Source organism: Sus scrofa, chromosome 4 (genome assembly GCF_054392235.1).
Source record: "Sus scrofa isolate SSC_HxYL_T2T_F1_AM1 chromosome 4, Sscrofa_HxYL_maternal_Yorkshire_Landrace_v2.0, whole genome shotgun sequence".
Lineage (NCBI taxonomy): Eukaryota > Metazoa > Chordata > Mammalia > Artiodactyla > Suidae > Sus > Sus scrofa.
Genome location: NC_139386.1, coordinates 106,633,138 through 106,651,819, shown reverse-complemented (window position 1 = coordinate 106,651,819; position 18,682 = coordinate 106,633,138). Strand labels below are relative to the sequence as shown.

The window sequence follows — 18,682 nt, the reverse complement described above, 5'->3', positions numbered from 1 at the left end:
GAACAGTACCTGAGAAGTTTGATTTGGGATAAAGGCAGGGGCTGCTTACATTTTATAGACAGCAGGCTTTAGATTGTACACTGAATGGAAGTAGAGGGTGAGTCCTGGAAGAAGTGGAATGAAAGTGGTAACCAAAATGGGTGCTTCCCCAGTTGCTTTGTTAGCCCGTGGGCACAGGTCCACTGTCTTTGTCCAGGACCCCCAGGGCTGCTGGGCACCTCGTGAGAGGAAGAGAAACAGAAGTGCTGGAGTGTGGGACCAAGAAATCATGCAAACCAATAAACAGAACAGCCAAATTATCCTCTTTCCCATTGGGAGCATTTGCTCTAACATCGGATGTGTGCCTAGGGATTATCTGTCCAAAGTTTCATTAGAGTATCAACATTGCCTAATTCTATAGGATAAGGACCAAGCACTTGAGGTTTGCGAATGGTGCTGGAAAACAGAACACATCCGGTAACTGGACTGCATATGTCTATAAAACTGAATTTAATTCACCTATGAGCATCTCTGATTTTACTTCTGATCCTAGGTGCCCTTAAATAACCCAAAGTGGAATTTTTCCAGTGTTCTGGGAGATGGGGCATGGAAGAGCATGTTTGTTGTGGGATTTAAACAAAAGGAGTTAAGAGCTGGGAAGTGCCTCCTTGGTCAGCATGTATATTAGGCCAGACGGACGTCTCATTTTCCTTTTCTTCTTTGTTATAATCAGAGAGGAAGCAGAGGAAGAAGAGACTATTGAACTCGAACAAACCTCCTGGCTGGTCCAAATACATCCAGGCCTTTGATCTCTTAAGCTCATAACTCTCATTGCATCCTTCATTTGAGATTAATCACTGCTTAGTGAGGTCTCAGAAACAGTTTTCTATTGCTTTTTACTATTTAGCTTTTCCATGTTTGTGTCCTTGGTATCCTTGATGTTACATCACCGAGGAAAGGGCTATGTCTTTTTGATATTGGAGCCGCTTCAGCATTCACTACCCTGTCTTGCACATAGTAGGTGCGCTCAATAAATTCCTGTTAAGGAATTCGTGCATGAGTCCTTAGGAGGAAAGAAGTGAGGGTGAAACATTTCTCTCACGATGAGAACGAGTATTTCCCAGTTTGTTTCAGATATGAATCAGCAAGTCAGCATAAACTGTGCTCACCAGGTGTAGGGAAAAGTTTTGGCTTAGATTGAGAAATTCATCTCTGGAGAATAATTAAATGGGCGTGGGATCTGAAGGCTCAGAACTGCGAGGAGGAGGCGGAGCCACAGAGAGTTGGAGCATTTCTGTCCAATCAGAAGGAGATGGTAGGAGCAGGAGGGGGAGATAAAGGGGGAGCGGGAGATCGTGAATCCTGCCCAGTTACAGAAGCCCGCCAGCCGGAAGAGCTGCTTTGCGGTTTGGTTTAGGTGTTTCTGCCCCGGGCGAGCTGCAGTTTCTGAGGCCGACTCCAGTAATGGCTTTTGCAAATCTACGGAAAGTGCTTATCAGTGATAGCCTGGACCCTTGCTGCCGGGAGATCCTGCAAGATGGAGGGTTGCAGGTGGTGGAGAAGCAGAATCTGAGCAAAGAGGAGCTGATAGCCGAGCTGCAGGTTAGATGAACGGGAGAAAGACGAGGGCTCGGTGGCATCCTCCGCGAACCCCGGCTCACCGAGCCCGGCCCAGCGCGCCCCACCCCCGCGCCCCACTCCCATCCCTGGTGTCAGTCAGTCTCGGGGTTTACGGAAATTGGGGGTTGGGGAGGGGGTCAGGGAGAAGTTGGAGGGAGGACCAAATGGTGGCAAGCTGCAGGATGCAAACTTTCCGTTCCGTCTGCAACTGCCTGTTTCTTGTTGGCATGCCTCCGCCAGCATTGCAAAGTGCAGGCTGCTCCAACTTGTCCTGCATGCTGCCCGCCGGATGCCAACGCGGCTCCCCCTTGCGCACAGTGGCCCTGGCAGTTCAGCGCCTCCTCTGCCTCGCGCGGAGGGCGCCGGGGGAGGAGCGCCAAAGTGGCTTCCCTCGGTGGAGCTCAGGGACCAGCGATCCTTCCCCGGCCAAGCCCTGGCTTGCCCAGCCAAGTCCTACCTTCCCTGGGGCAGCGGGGGGGTGGGGGGAGGTGGAGTGTTGGCTGGCGGAGTCCCAGCCTGTCTCGTGGCTGCTAGAGAAGCTGCAGGAAAGGCTGCCAGGCTGGGGCAGCAAACGGCATACCCGCCTTTCGTCTGATGCAAGACTGCTGAGAGTTTTCACCGCCCCTCGGCCTCCTGGGAGCTCTTGGAGGAAGGGGGACGGGCTGTGGGCTCCCGAGATGCCGGCGCGAGCCGCGAGCCGCTAGCCGCAGCTGTCCAGGCTTAGTCCCAGCTCTCCATGGCCTTGGCGGAGGTCCCCACCGTGGTCAGGAATGACCAGATCAGACTAGATCCCACACGCCCTGGAAATTTTATATTTCTTAGAACATCTTCAGGAACGTATCACCGTTTGTTGTGTTTGCTGTGTAGTCTAATTCAAATCTTTGTCTGCCTTGTTTGTCAACATCCTGTGGGACTTGGTGGCCTCGTCCAGGCTTATAACATTTATTCTGTGAACTCTTCAGTTCTTGGACTTCATACTTCTGTGCTGCATCCAAAGCCCAGGGGTCTCTACCCCACCTGTCAGAAGTATTCTCCCCGCCACTCAACTTCCACAGCCCAACGTGTAGGCTCCTACCTAGCTCAACCAGTTTCGGGGAGCCTATCCATCCCCGCCACCCTTCTCTGCTCCCCTGGTCCCTTACATCAAACCGCGGGGGCAGCTGCTGTTGCTTTAGCTGTGGGGCACTCGCATGCATGCTTCTCAGACTGTGCCAGTATCTGCTGCTGTGTTTGGCTGTTGAACCCCTGCCGTGCACTCCCCATGGTGCTGTTTACAGCCTGTGGCCTGTATTCAGAGAAGTGTCCGATTGGTTGGTCCCTGTCTTCAAAAAGCTTGTAGGCTAGTTAGGGAGCCTGGCCACCAGATGACACAGTACTTGACTGCTGAGACCCTCTAGAAGCCTGGCTGTTGCCTGATCTGCTGCAGCACAAGTGGAGATAAAGGGGTGATCAGCCTGGGCTCAGGACCTGATTCTCGGAGCACCCTAGGACTGGATGGGAGGCCAGTGCCTCACACCTGCCACGTTCTCTTTTGTGGAGATGGTGTCAATGGCTTTGGCTCTAGGTAGTAGCCAGAAGGCAGTGGAGTGGTCTCTAGACCAGTCTAGACCTCATCTCCACCAGAGCACCAGGTTGGGAAGTGTCCTAGACTTGGGGCTTTACGGCTTTCTTATGGAAATTAAGAAATTTTAATTAGGGCGGGGTGAAGGAGTGGTAAGTGTAGAATTGACAAGAATGGGAGGCCTTGGCCTGTAGTGGAGGGGTTCCAAGGAAGTCAGCGGGTGGGTGCTGGGAGTCTGGAGCTAGAACTTGGAGGATGTTTTAAAGGCATTGAAAACTCCTGGCAATGGAGTTCTTAACATGGCTCAGTGGAAATGAATCTGAGGATGCAGGTTCGGTCCCTGGCCTTGCTCAGTGGGTTAAGGATCTGGCGTTGCCATGAGCTGTGGTGTAGGTCCGCAGATGCGGCTTGGATCTGACGTTGTTGTGGCTGTGGTGTAGGCCAGTGGCTACAGCTCCAATTTGACCCCTAGCCTCTTTATGCTGCAGTGCGGCCCTAAAAAGACAAAATAATAATAATAATAATAAAAAAATAAAATAAAACCCAAACTCCTGGCAGGAGAGGAGGAGGGGTGTTTGCTGACTATAGTTTCAGGGGACTTGGGAGTGCCCTGTCTTAGGGTCTTTGTAAAACACTAGGTTTGGAATGTGGGCGAGTCTCCTTGGGCCACTGGAGGGTCCTCATATCTGCACTCTGTCTTGCTAATCTGCATGGAGAGGTGTCTGGGTTAGTGCCCCCCCCCCCATTTAAACCTTTCTAATACTGAAGGAAACAACCTGAAGACATTGTCTGAACCAGGCCTGGCCTCCATTGCTGCTCCCTGGTATTCTGAGCAGAGAGGGTTTACTGTCTCTCACAGCCGGTGGTTAGGAAGTACAATCATTCCTTAAAAACCTGCTTTCCAGTCTTGAAGCAAGTCACAGCTCATTAGTGGATAATGGGTCATGATTTGCATTTAAAAAAAAAACAAAATAAGCAATACCCAAGAGCCAATGCAGCTAGTCAGGCTAAGGACTATGTCAGGAAATTTGTTTCAATTATGTGTGTGATTGTGCTCTGTGTGTGGGGGTGGGGTGGGGGGGTAAGTGAGTAGAAAATCACAACTTAAATGTGGGTCTTAGTCAAAAGTTTGGAAAAAAACTGGCTTGGAAAAATAAAACATCTTGTTTGGAACTCAGCAAAACTTTTAGACAGTCTGCCCCCTTCCGTCAGCAGATGTCACATCTTAAATAAACCTGATATACAGGAACAGTTAATTCTGACCACTCATAAGTGGTTTTTAAACTTTCAAACTGACCCACACTAGTAAATTCATTTTATAGCATAAGTCAGTATTCACACACGTGTTCACACATACACTAAAGTTTCATGAAAGATACCCGTTAGGTATGTGCAGCCTTCTGATTTTTTCTTCTGTTTTATTAAATAGTAATGCTGGTTAGAATCCACCAAGCACAGGCGTTTAACTTAGGGAACCACCTTTTTATCTTAGAATTTTAAGAAAGGAAAAGAAGGGGGTAAATTTCCATTCAAGAGTCCATGTTTTGAAAGGCTCTTTTATAATAGCAGATTTCCAGCCTTCATGCTCAGATTTGGTCTGCAAACGTTAAAGAGCCATCTCCTTAATCAGGATCACACATATTGTGCCAAACAGCGGCCACCTGCCTTCTCTGTAGCTGGGGAACATGACCTGGAGGATTTAGGGTCATGACTTTCCCTAGGATTTAAGTCAGAGGCAGGAGCAATGCCAGAATCACCCCCAAGGCTGAGCCTGTCCTCCTTGGGAAAGGAAGCATGTGTGAACTTGAGGAAGGTGAATGGGTTTCCACTGCTGAATTGGCAGTTTGTCCAGAACAGCCATAAATCCAGCAGAACAGTGGCCTGCTGTTTTCCAGCTCCAAGGCAGCTGAGGGACTGGGAGTAGGGAGAAGGATGTGGGGAGAAAGATGAAATGTAACGACTGCTTGTTTCAGCTGGAGCTCCTACACAGATACACAGAAGAAAGTTATAAGGAGTTACAAGGCTGTGGGTGGATTTGCAAAGGCCTGCAGTGCATCAGTAAAGCAGAAGAGCGGGGCGGCACATCTTGGAGGGGTGACTTGGAGCCTGAGAAGGGGTCGGTGCCTGGGAGTGCCGGGGTGTTGTGGGATCCACAGGAGATAGGGTGGCACATAGGCTCTCAATAAATGTGTGCTGATTGAATGAAATAATTGCTGATGTGACTGAGTGAAGACTGGAATGGAACAGGGGTGGCTAAGGGTGTAAGAGGTCTTGAAAGCTTGGGAACTTGGATCATAAGCTGGTGCCCGGACCACAAAGAACCAGCATCTGCTGAGTGGGAGCCTGGAAAGGCAGATGGCTGCTTGGGCCCAGCAAGCTGTGCTGGTCTGGCTGGAGGCTCTTCGACTTGGCTTCAAACAATGCTAGTTTGAGGGACATGCCCACCCCTGAGGGAAAAGTCGAGAGAGGCTGCAGGGTAAATCTCCAGAAGGGAGATCCTTCCACAGAGAGGGGCTGTTCCTTAAAGGAAAACTCGAGGTCCTGTTTCTACGCTTGTCCCCAGGGCCTGCAGGAATAGCATGGGCCCCTGGGGAGTCTGCATCCTCCAATGCAGTCCGCCTGTCCTGTGAGAAGCAGAGTTTGGAGAAGGGCTGCCAGCTTTGGAGAGAGCCTTGCAAGAGCTTTCTGTTTCAGGACCCCAGGCATGAAAGGGCTCGGAGTCCCCATAAAGGCTCCTTTCCAGCTAGCTCTCTGCATTCTGGCACAGCCCCCAGGCAGTAGGGATGCTTAAAGTCCTTTCCAGAGAAGTAATTCTGTAGCCTCTCTTGAACAGTCAGCCCAGTGTTGAGAAGCTCTCCGGATCTAAAGAGGCTACAGCATGAGCTTCCTCCCTCGTCTCCTCTTCGGAGAGAAAGAACCCTCTGCTCTCTCTGCGTGTGACTTGCCCAAACTTGGTCCTAGGCTCCAGGCTTGTGCACAGTAAACACAATGTGGGCCATGCCCTTGGAGCCAGATGCCCATGGCCTTTCTCTGCCTCCGGAGTCCGTGCAGTGGGGAGGGAAGAGAGACGGTTCTCAGGGGACCCAGCTGGATGCTCCCCTAGGGAAATGCAGAGTGACTTACACTCATGGGTGTCAGATCAGATGTGAGAGGGACCCCAAAGCATTTATGTTCCAGGAGACCAGGGGTGGGGGTGACATGGCTTGGCACAGTGACCCAGCTTGACAGGACAGCCCTAGGACTAGAACCCCAGCCCCTCGGTTCCCAGCTTGCTGCTCGGACAGGGACCCTTGCTGCTTCCTCACCAACCTGGGACAGCCAGTGTGGGGGCGAGTATGCTTACCTTCTCCTTTGCATAGGGGTTCTTAGTGGGCGTTTGGCAGTAATATCCTTATTCTGCAATTATACCTTATTCTGCAAATATATGAGCCTGGGCAAGACGGTCATGGGACCTGGCTTAGCCTAAGTAAAATGGCTGAAGAATCCAGAAAGTCGGATTTTTCACATATGTATCGTTTTAGTCTACTCTTTCCTGGGTTTCCAAGTAACTATAGCCCAGTTTAATGGTGCCCCTCCCCCCTTTACTTTGGTCTCTATTTTAAGAATTGTTTTTCTTTTAATAATCTGTCTTTTATTCACTTGTTTTATTCATTCAGCCAACCAGCATTTATTGAATGCCTTCTGTGTACCAGGCATAGGGAGTTACAAAGCAGAATCTGATCCCGTCTCTCTCCTTTAGACGGCCCATGTCAGATGGAGGAAGTGATGTCCATTGAGCAGGGCCAGATGTCATCCAGGTGTTGGACCTGTCCTGGCTCGTTTCTTCCTCACATGGAGGAAGGCCAAAGCGCAGAGTCATAGCTCCTCAGGGCTGGAGCTTGGATTTGAACCCAAGCCTGACGGACTGAGGCTGTCCGCTGTGTGTGCAGATACACATGCCTCTTTTCCTGAATATATCTAAAGCCAGCCGGCCTGCAGGAACTCGCTCTCTGGACAGAGAGGCTCTACCAGGTCTCTGTGACCAACTGTGGACTTGGGTGTTTCTGTTTCTGCTTCAGGACTGCGAAGGCCTTATTGTCCGCTCGGCCACCAAGGTGACCTCCGATGTCATCAACGCGGCCAAGAAGCTCCAGGTGGTGGGCAGGGCCGGCACGGGCGTGGACAACGTGGATCTGGAAGCTGCCACCAGGAAGGGGATCCTGGTCATGAAGTAAGTCGTGGGGGTAGGGGTGGAGACGGGACCGCCCGGAGGGAGGAAAAACCGGTAGAGAAAGTTGGGTCATGTGAGAAGGGCTTCCAGGAGGCCACGTGCTCCAGGCAGGGAGCGGGGTGGGAGGTTTGTCAGCACAGCCTACTGGTTCCCCGGGTGTTTGACACTGAAGCTCTCTATAATCTCGGAGGGCTTCCCAAACCCCCCACATTCTAGTTTTAAAACATAAAATGTCAGTGTAGGGGTGGAATCCGCACCCCCCCCCCCCCCCAGGCGCTTGCACGTCTGCAGCCTGGTTGGGGATCAGAAGAATGTGAGTGCGCTGGTCTCCGTCCTGCCTCAGCCCCGCCCCCGCCGTCGTTCTGTCGGGAGCCCCGTGTTGTCGGCTCTGGGTCCCGATGCTCCCCACTGTGACGATGCACAACTTTTGCTGGTAGGCAGACTCTCCATCCTTTCTCTTCCTCCCTTCCCCTCGCCCTTCTGGGGTCAGGACCCCAATTTCTCTTTCGCACTCCAGGGTCAAGAGAAGAAGGGTCTCCTTTAGAGCTGTTTCTGCAGACGCCTGGGGCAGAGGTCATGGCCGCTTGCCAGCGCCGGGTGATACCCAGTTCTGGTTCCTGTCTGACACGTAGATGGTTATCCCTGGTGCACTCCTCTGTCCTCAAGCCTTTTCTCTTCTGTGGGGAGCCTCGTTGTCCTTGAGACCTTCCCCTCCTTCCCTCCACTTCCCTCTGTAGCATAGGGGTTACCTGACCTAAGCCTCTGCTTGAGTCAACATCCCACAGAAGAAACGGTCATGGTAACCCATCCTACATCCTGCTCTGGACCCGGGGGCACCAGTCCTTTTGCCCCCAACGCATGTAGCCTGGTCGTTTCATGGGGCCACAGGAACCCACTTGTTCTTATGGAAAAACAGATACTGAGAATCCTTTTTTCTTGATTTTTAGTTTTGTTTTTTTGTTTTGTTTTGTTTTTTTGACCACACCATGGCATGTGGAAGTTCCCGGGCCAGGGATGAAATCTGAGCCTCAGCCATGACCTGAGCCACTACAGTGACAATGCTGGATCCTTAACCTGCTGTGCCCCGAGAGAACATTTTGATTTTTAATTTAAAAAAAATAGAATCTTTTGATGTTTTTTTCTCCCCATAACCTTCATTTCCAGAGAAGCTGAGTCCCAGTAGAGGGAAGGGAGGTGAACATGTGTTAATAAATTATCCCCCCAAAAAAGCGCCTTTGAGAAAAAAATAGTTTCATGGCTTTTATGTCTATTTTCTTTTCTGTAAGATGGTAGAGTCAGCATTGCCCCATGATTCAATGTGTGAGGAAGCTTTCTCAGTGCAGAACTTGTTGGGAGACAGGAGACATCAAACAGGAGGAGATAAAAATATTAGCTTTGTTCCTAATAAAAGCCAGGTCAGGTAACTTGACGAAGGTCTGTGGGCAAGGGGCTGAGCTCTGCATCTGTCACAGGCACTGCCTCGGTAAGATCGACAGCTTGGAGCAGCAGGGATCTGGGCTTTCTGAAGGCAGGTCGACCCTGACATAAGAGAAGAGAGAAAAGGGCTGAGCCCCACATATCTCTCCCGATAGAGTGGAATACTTTTCTGCTTCGGGAGAAGTGAGTTGGGTAGAGAGAGGCCAGCTGTGTTTCTGTAGTGGAGGTCCCACCTCAGGAAAACATAGAGCCAGGGCAAAGGGGTTTTCTTCCAACCCTGTGGTTAGGGCAGGAGTACAGCACAGAACCCAGGGCGGTGGCGTGGGCTCGGCGGTTTGAACAGGTGAGCGCAAAATGTTGGTGAGGATGTGGAGGAAAGGGAACCTTTGTATACTGTTGGTGGGAAAGTAAATTGGTGCAGCCGCTATGGAAAACAGTATGGAGGGTTCTCAAAAAACTAAAAGTAGAACTACCATACGACACAGCAATTCCACTCCTTGGTATAGATCCAGAAAAACCAAAAGCACGCATTTGAGAAGATCATGCACCCCAGTGTTCATAGCAGCGCCATTTACAATTGCCAAAATAGGGAATTAACCTCGGTGCCCATCAGCAGAGGAATGAATACAGAAGTTATGATATATGATCTATATCTATATCTATATATCTATATAGATATATATAGATATCTATATATATATATAGAGAGAGAATATACTACTTAGCCATTGAAAGAAGGAAGTTTTGCCATTTGCAGCAACATGGATGGGCTTGGAGGGTATTAAGCTAAGCGAAATAAGTCTGGCAGAGGAAGACACATACTGCATGATATTGTTTATATGTGGAATCTGAAAAATACATTAAACTAGTAACTATAATAAAAAAAAAGGAAACAGACTCCCAGATAGAACAAACTGTGGTTACCTGTGGCGGGGGGCGGAGGGGATTAAGAGCTACAAACCATTAGGTATAAAATAAGCTATAAGGATATTTTGCCCAACACAGGGAAACTCTCCAATATTTTATGATAACTATAAATGGAGCCTAATCTTTACAAGTTGTGAATCACTATGTTATACACCTGTCCCTTATATAATCTTGTACCTCAACTGTACTTCGATTTTTAAAAATGTAAAAGAAAAAAACCCTATAAAGTTAAAATGGAAAAGAAAGGACAGGTAGGCTCATGGAGCAGGAGAGGGAGCACGGCATGCGTTGGTCTTCCCACTGGGACGGGAGTGGGACTCCTGGGTCTGGCCCGCTGAGGTCCCCTCTCTTCTTCGCCTTTAGCACCCCCAATGGAAACAGCCTCAGTGCCGCGGAGCTCACCTGTGGGATGATCTTGTGCCTGGCCAGGTAAGTCCCTGACTTCTGAGCCGAGTCACTCTCTGCGGTATGTCAACTGTTTCGACTCCCTAAGTAAACTGACCAGAGAAACTTCGAAACGCTTCTGCTCAGCGACATGCAGGCTGCTAAGAACCTTCAAGGCCATCAGTCCTCCCCTGAAAGTTTTCTCTGGTTCTGGCACCACAGTCGGGAGGCTTAGGTGGCTTGCACCTGGAGGAGGGGCGGTTACCCGGCTGCTGCGTTACCTCGGAGCAGAGCAGGCTCACTGAGGAAATTGGTGTATGTGTGTGATCTTCTGTTTCTCCTTATCGTTTCCACCCTCCACGCCCACCCTCCGTGCCAGCCACTACAGTAGGTGTCCACACACACACACACACACACACACACACACACACATACACACACACACACACGCACGCACACACGCATGCACAGTGCCTTCTCTAACCTCTAAGCCTTGCAATTGCCGTCTCTGCTGCCTGGAGCATCGTTCTCCATCATCTCTGTAACTCTCATTCTTGGAGATTAAGCTGAGTGTTCATTCATCCACTGGATTCCCTAGCTGGGAATTTGCTTTACTTTCCCTTCTAAGTCAGGCCGGTCTCCATTTAGTTCTGGGGAGTCCCTTGCTCATCTGCCTGGCCCCCAGGCTCACCTCTCTCACTATCCTCACAGATCTGTAGGTGACAGAATGCAATAGAAAGCTTCCCTGGGGTCCCTGTGCTGACCTGTGGATTCATAACGTCAGGGTCAGCGGCCAGTGGACACGGTGCACTGTGGGCATGAGTCCTGCTGTGCTGGGTGGTGCATTGACCGTGTGAGGCACGGCTGTTAAACAGGCGGTGAGTCCGCAGGAAGGGCTGGGAGCCAGTGGACAGGCAGGAAGCTTCTCCAGGTCCCTTCGCAGATCCTTGGCTCCTTAAACTGGGGAACCCAGGCTTCCAGGACCCTTTAACTTCTCTACGCAGGCCTGACACCTTCAGGGGCTGAGAATGGCACGACCCTTCTGCTGGGAGAGAGTCGGGGGGGAGTTCACCTTTGTTCTGACGTGTCCCTAAAGTGTCTACCTGAGATCTTGGATACTCACTGCGCTTCACTGGGTAGTGAAGAGGAGAGAAGGATAGAGAGAGGGTGGAGGAACGGGGAGGACTTGCACAGTGGAAGGGAACCAGCCTGGAAGAGGTTCCTGGGCTGCTGCCTGGGTCTCCCAGGATACCCGGAGAAGGGGCCAGGCCTGGCGCCCTTGTGTCACTTGTGCTATTAAATGCAGTGGTGTTTTTGGGGTGGGGGATTTGAGGGAAGGAAAGGTCTTAGGGCAGCTTTCTTTTACTCCCAATTTTTTTCTTGAGGTGGAGTTTCCTTTGGGAGCCAGGAATCTTTTTCATCCTATTCTAGGACCATCTTTATTTCAAGGAGTCGGCCAAGGGGTATGATTTGAGGGAAGCTCCCCTGTTCCCCATTCATCACGACCTTGCTCAATGAAGATGCATCCAAACTAGGAAACACATACCCTGTCAGAAGCAATGACCAGTCTCTGTGACCTGGTCTAATCAGGCCGCAGGAGGAGGGGACGGGAGGTGTGGACGGTAAAGTTGGGAATGTGGGACTACGTGGGTGGAGAGCCGGCCTGGATGGGCCTCCCTGGGGCGGGGGGGGGGCTCTGAACAGAAGCAAACTGCAGCAGGTGAGGAGGAGGAGAGCAAGGACACGGAAGGGAAGCGAGGAGACCAAACAAGCGTAGGTTTGCTTCACTTTCCCTTGTAAGTCAGGCCCTCACCGGTGTCATGGATACCCCAGACTGGCCTGGTGAGGACCCCAACGTGTTGAAAGCTGGGGAGGCTCTGTGGCCGGCTGGCTGGAGCACCCTGGGAGCGGGTGGGGGTTTCCTGCGCTTCGTGGGGCTGCACACCCGCCCCTTGGCTGGCACCGCACTGTCGGGTGAGCAGAAATCTGGAGGTAACAGAACAGAAGAGGCGGCAGGGGTGGGGGTCTGTCTCCGGCCGTCGGGGGTGTGTTATTAGGCTGGCTTTGCTGAGGACGGAGCACTTCCTCATGGCCAGTCATTGTCCTTAGTGACGCCCTGAAGAGGGGCCCGATGGGCCAGGGCAGTGAGATGGAGCGTCTTCCCTGACCTTGTTCCTTGATCTTTGCTGAGTTTAGCCAGGAGTTCGTGGGCCTCTGATCGTAGAACAGATTCCCCCCTCTGCCTCACCCTCAGACGGAAGCCTGTGCCCTGGTAACGTGTAGACAGGAACGAAGGCTTTTCCTAGGAGGGCAGTGAAGTGGAAATACGGGAGCAGCAATCTTGGAATCTTCTCTTGCACACGCGGACATGCACACACCACTGAATTTCGTGGCCGGCAGGAGAGCCTGCATTTAAGTACTTAGGAGGCTAAAGGGTGGGGATGTCTTCCTTAACTTTGAGTTGATTCTGCTACTTCTAATTGAGGGATGCTGGGCAAGGTGTTTGACCCCCGGTGCCTCCCCAAATGCAGGTGTTGTGAGCATTGTTTCAACATTGCTTCCTATTTCTTCCTTTTTTGCTTCCAGATAAGCCTGGAGAACTGTGTCCCGCATGCCATGGCTTGCCCTCTGACCTTTAACTCTGCCCTAGCTTCCTTGGTTCCTTCGGAAAACCTCCATGTTGACCAACGGGAGGAGATAGGCTGTGGAGTGTGTGTGTGTGTGTGTGTGTGTGTGTGTGTGTGTGTGTGTGTGTGGTGGTGGTGGTGGTGTTGGGGAGGCAGGAGGTGGTGTGATGGTAGAAGTACGTGGACCACAGCACGCATCCACCCCAATCTAGCCTGACTCTCAGGGGAGAATAAGCAATCACTGTCCCCCAATATAGTGGAAGATGCAGGTTGTGGCCCTGGATACAATAGGAAAGTGGAAATCCTTGAACTTCTGGAACATTTGCTATTATCCAAGTCTCCTAATATCCCATTTCCTTATCCCTACACACCCCAAGGATCAGCGATTGCTTTTTAAACCCCCACAGTCACTCAGGTTGATACTCCAGTGGCCGAGATGGGATCAGAACCTCCTCCCAGACTCCTGGCTGGAGACAGAAACCCCAGGGCTTGCCAAGGGCTTGCCAAGGGTTGTCAGGTCCTGCCGGGGTCTCCCCACTATACTCCCTCGACCGTCCTCTGTTTCTGAACCTGAGTCCCCAGACCCCGCCCTGCCTGAGCTCGGTTCCCTAGGGGATGACTGGCAGAAGTGGTGGCTCTGCAGCCCTCGTGTGGCTCCTCCTTCCTGGGCTGGCAGGTGTCTGGGTGGGTGCACTGAATTTGTCTGTCCTCACAGGCAGATTCCCCAGGCGACAGCTTCCATGAAGGATGGCAAATGGGAGCGGAAAAAGGTGAGCAGCGCCCTTCCCTCATCCCACCTGGCTCCGTGCCCGAGGGCTATGCTGGGCGCTGACGGTTTTGCCTGTTTGGTTGCAGTTCATGGGAACAGAGCTGAACGGAAAGGTCCTGGGAATTCTCGGCCTGGGCAGAATTGGGAGAGAGGTGGCCACCCGGATGCAATCCTTTGGGATGAAGGTAAGAGGTCACCCAGATCCCTTCGATGTGGGGCTTCCTGTAGCAGTTTCGAAGAGGCAGCTTTGCTTGAGAGAAGCTAAAGTCTTTGTGCTCGGAGGGGCTGACCCAAGGCCCCTTTAAAGCCCTTGAGTAAATAGGGGGCAAAGCCAGGGAGGCAGAGAACGTTGACCTGCTGACCTTGACCCTTGAACTCAAAATCTGGCGATAAGTGATGGAGGTCCTTCAGCGCCAGGGTGAGGAACTGCCCTGAGTCCTTGTGTAGCCTGCCCTCCCTTCCTGCCCCTGCTGTGAGGGCCTCCTTGTGAGGGCTGCTTCTCTCTCCTGTGATAATTCAGAAACCAGGAGCACGTTTCTAGCCTTACAACAGAGCGACTGTCCATCCATCTTCTAGCCCCTTCCACAGTCCAGAAAAATCGGAGGGCGCTCACCTCTGAAATGATCACACAGCCTGTGGCGGCTGGGAGACCTCACACATTTCTCAGATCCTGGAGTTCCCGTTGTGGCTCAGAGGGTTAAGAACCCAACATAGTGTCCATGAGGATGCAGGTTCAAACACTGGCCTTGCTCAGTGGGTTAAGAATATGGTGTTGGGGCGTTCCCGTTGTGGCTCAGTGGTTGACGAATCCGACTGGGAACCACGAGGTTGCAGGTTCGCTCCCTGGCCTTGCTCAGTGGGTTAAGGATCCGGCGTTGCTGTGAGCTGCGGTGTAGGTTGCAGACATGGCTTGGATCTGGAGTTGCTGTGGCTGTGGTGTAGGCTGGCAGCAACAGCTCCAATTAGACCCTTCGCCTGGGAACCTCCATATGCCACAGGTGCAGCCCTAGAAAAGACAACAACAAAAAATTAAAATGGTAATAATAATAGTAATAATAATAAAGAATATGGTGTTGCCTCAAGCTGCAGCCCAGGTCCCAGATGCAACTTTGCTGTGGTGTAGGCTGGCAGCTGCAGCTCCGATTTGACCCCTCACCTGGGAACCTCCATATGCTGTGGGTGCAGTCCTAAAAAGTAAAAAAAAATCAAAAATCAAAAAATCAAAAATCAAAAATCATCCCTGGTCCCTGCCTCCCACCAGGGCTCTGCCTTATCCTATTCCGGGAGCTTAGTAGCTCTTCTGGTTGAAGGAGCATAGTCATCAGCAGCAGTGAGACCCCCCAGGACCAAGCCAGGAGACCTTGCCAAGGAGAGAGGCCATTCAGCCAAGAGAGGAGACCCTCAGGGGTGCCCAGGTGGCCCAGGGCGATGAGGAGCTAGGAGGGCTGGCTGACGTCTCCATGGTCACTCTGGCTGCCAAGGTATGGATTATGGGTTCAAACGGCAGCCGGGAGAGCTTTAGTTAAACATTAAAGAGTTTTGAAAATCAGATCATTTTAGGTCTAGAAAAATGTACATAGAGCCGCTGTGGATTTTCCCCTTACTCCCTCCTTCCTGCATGTCTCTCCCACCTCCGATATAGGAACGTTATAGATTAACCCATACTTGTGCTTTTTTTTCCCTCTTTTGGCTGCCCCATGGCATATGGAGTTCCCAGGCTAGGGATCAGATCTGAGCTACATTTGCAACCTCTGTGGCAATACCGGATCCTTTAACCTGCTGTGCTGGGCAGGGGTCCTGTGCCCTGGTGCTACAGAGACACTACTGACCCTGTTGTGCCACAGCAGGAACTCCTAACCCTCAATTTTATTTCATTTTCTATTGTCTTTTTAGGGCTGCACCCACAGCATATAGAAGTTCCCAGGCTAGGGATCAAATCGGAACTGTAGCTGCCAGCCTACTCCACAGCACCGTTAGATCCGAGCCACATCTGTGACCTATACCACAACTTATGACAACACTGGAGCCTTAACCCACTGATCGAGGCCAGGGATTGAACCTGCAGCCTCACAGATACTAGTTGGGTTTGTGACTGCTGAGCCACAGCGATAACTCCCTAACTCTTAATTTTGTATCCACCTGTGGAGTTTGTAAGCCTTTGCTAAAGGCTCACAGCAAATGGACAGTGGATGAGCACCAGGTGGGCATTCATTCCATTGTACCACACTGGACAACCCCCCCCTACCATAGCGATTTAAATCAGCCAGACGTTGTTCCTAAGCCTCAGCACTGGGAAGGGCAGGTGTGTTTTGGTAGCTCACTGGAGAGGTGGGCGTGGCGCAGCAGGATCCATTGATCATGAAAACAAACCAAAGCCACGTCCTTTGTGCAGGAGTGGCGAGATGCCCCAAGCCACAGGGAGGGGTCTGGGTAAAAGTTCAGCTCATGGAAAATTCTGATCAGCTAACAGCAGGGGTCAGGGGTTAAGTAAAGTTCAGGGCACACGTAAGCAAACAGGTGAGCATTTCCTTGTTGACATGGGACTTTGGGATGGTTGCCAGGCCCGGCAGCCACTCCACTACAGTCAGTCCCTTTCCGAGTGGTGCCCCAGCACACTGGACCCTCCTCGCTCAGGAACACTCACTGTCAAGGACTTGAGACTTGTCTGTTCCTCTGGTACCACTCAGCTATTCAACCACTGCTTCTGATAGGCACAGAGGGATGCAGGACCTTGGGCATCAGCCCTGAAAGTGGCTGACGCGGCTCAGAGATGTGTAGTGCCTGCTAATCTGTGTCTCTGGGCATAGCACGCCAGACATGCCCCAATGTTTTATTTCCAGCATGGTGTTTAGGGCATGGGTGCTTTCTTGTGCGTTGCAGTACGTAGCTGCCTCGCTGGGGGTTTTCTTCTGTCCAGATGTCTCTGGAGGGTCACCCAAGACCGTCTTGCTTCTTTGTAACCCCTGAAACACACCTTGCAAAGTCCCCCCCACCCCAGCCCCAGCCCCTCAAGAGCTGCCCGGTTGGGTCCTTCCCTGGCCCAGCTGGCCTCTCTTGGTGTCCGCTGCTCACTTTGAGCCAACTCCCTAACACATTTCTGTGTCCTAACACGTTCTGAATTTTGTCTCAGGGCAGAGAGTTCACTGGCCTGCATCACCCGAGCCTCTGTTAATGTTGGAACAGTTGTGGCGAGCAAGATTTTCAAAAGGGCAAAGAAGGAAAGAAGATTCTTGAATAATTGTAAAGGAGACAGTTTATCAGCATCCAGAGAGGATGCTCTCTGCTTAGGGTCTTAAACCCAGGTGGCTTCAAGCTAGTCTTGGTCATGAGACTCCCCAGAGGTCTTATATCTCGATGCTTTAAAATTATATTTTAATTATATTTTAATCATGTAATAAGTGAGAGCATTCTCATGAAAAAAAAGTTGAAATATAGATCAAGGTCTAGATTACTATCCCAAACCTAGTTTCCTCATAGGTAACAACAGTTTGGTCTGGGTCATCTCAGATTTTTTTCCTATGTACTTGCATGAAATGCAGACCATTCTCTGCCTTTAGAGGAGTTCTGTGGCTAGAGAGAATAGAATGTTTAGTGTGGTTAAGATAAAAACGTCTATCTTGGAATACAGAGGTTTACCATATTTTTAAACCATTGCGCGGGATTGCGTTGTAAGGCCAAAGAGCTTGTATCTGGCCATTCCCTCAGTGATGGATGCTGGTGAGCTTGGTGCCAAGGGTTTAGTGCCCGGTTCAAGGATGGATCGGTCTCAATCTGGAGGCAGGTAGTACGGAACGGTGGGGGGTTCGGCCTTGTCCACCATTCTCTTCAATAGCCTGGATGATGAGTCATTTGTGGCTGATAGGAAGTAGGGAGAAGTAGTGAAAAGCGCAGAATCAAGTCCTGAAAGACATAGGACGTCTACAATAGGCAGACCCTTTAATAGGAAATGTCACTGGAATGCATATCAGTGCCCTACATATGAGCCCCCAAAGCAATGAGACTTGGGTATGGGGGAGATGATAACAGGCTTTTCTAGAAGTTCCTGCTGTGGCGCAACAGGATTGGCGGCATCTCTGGAGCCCTGGGATGCAGGTTGGATCCCCAGCCCATCACAGTGGGTAAAGGAGCCAGTGTTGCCACAGCTGCAGCGTTGCCATTGCTGCAGCTCCGGCGTAGGTCAAAACTGTGGCTCAGATCTGATCCCTGGCCAGGGAACTTCATATGCCATGGGGCAGCCAAAAGAGAAAAAAATTAAAAAGGCTTTCTAGGGGAGGAGGCCTTTGGTTGATAGCAGTGTGGTTAACAGTGATTTGGTTGACAGGAAAGATTCCATGACTTGCAGCAGCATTAAAAGGACAATGGCTTTCAGAGCAAGGGAGGTGACATTCTTCATGCTCTGTACCTAGCAGCCCCTAAGTGAGTATTTGAGAGTAGTCCAAGTTCTTCAGGACTGTGGAAGCTTTAGAGACATCGGGGGTGGGGGGGAGCTCATGTCCATGCTCCCGAAGAAAGGGTTGGAGGTACGGGGGTACCCGAGTCCAATCAAGACTTGGGGAGTCATGGAGTTCCCCTCGTGACTCAGCAGGTTAAGAGCCCAACATAGTGTCTGCGAGGATTCGGGTTCTATCCCTGGCCTCACTCATTGGGTTAAGGACTCAGAGTTGCCGCGGCATAGGTCACAGATGCGGCTCGGATCCCAAGTTGCTGTGGCTGTGGCAGTGGTCTCAGATGCAGCTCTGATTCAAGTCCTCGCCTGGGAACATCCATGTTCAGCAGTAGGGCTCCAAAAAGACCAAAAAAAAAAAAGACTTGGGAGTCCTACGGGAAGCCTTCAAATTGCCAAAGGGAAGGCCTAGAAGAGTTGTGCTAAGAAGCAGATCCACGGCGGACCACTAGCTGCAAGCTGGAAGGACAGAGCTACAGACAGACAGAGCTGGCCCAAGATGGAATGAGTGGTCTCAGGAGACAGTGAGCTCCCATAACTGACACATAGGCAAGCCTGGATAACTGCTGGGCCAGCCTGTGAAGAGGGGATGGTGTGAACATCGGCAGAGAGGTAGAAGCCCTGACATCTCTGAGCATCCATCAGCTCCATGGCTACCAGTTTCTTTAGTCTGTGAGATGGGCTTGGCAGTGAGTTCACTGTGTGGTCCTAGGAAAGGGTGTCA

General features: G+C 51.2%; 1 protein-coding gene across 1 annotated transcript in view; it reads left to right on the top strand.

Annotated features, from left to right (window-relative positions):
- Positions 1-1,293: 1,293 nt before the first annotated feature.
- PHGDH (phosphoglycerate dehydrogenase) overlaps positions 1,294-18,682 on the top strand; it is a 32,150-nt gene continuing 14,761 nt past the window's right edge. The window contains 5 exon segments of the mRNA NM_001123162.1: positions 1,294-1,581; positions 7,219-7,370; positions 10,098-10,163; positions 13,461-13,515; positions 13,601-13,699. Coding sequence (NP_001116634.1) covers positions 1,444-1,581; positions 7,219-7,370; positions 10,098-10,163; positions 13,461-13,515; positions 13,601-13,699 — 510 coding nt within the window. The 5' untranslated portion in view covers positions 1,294-1,443.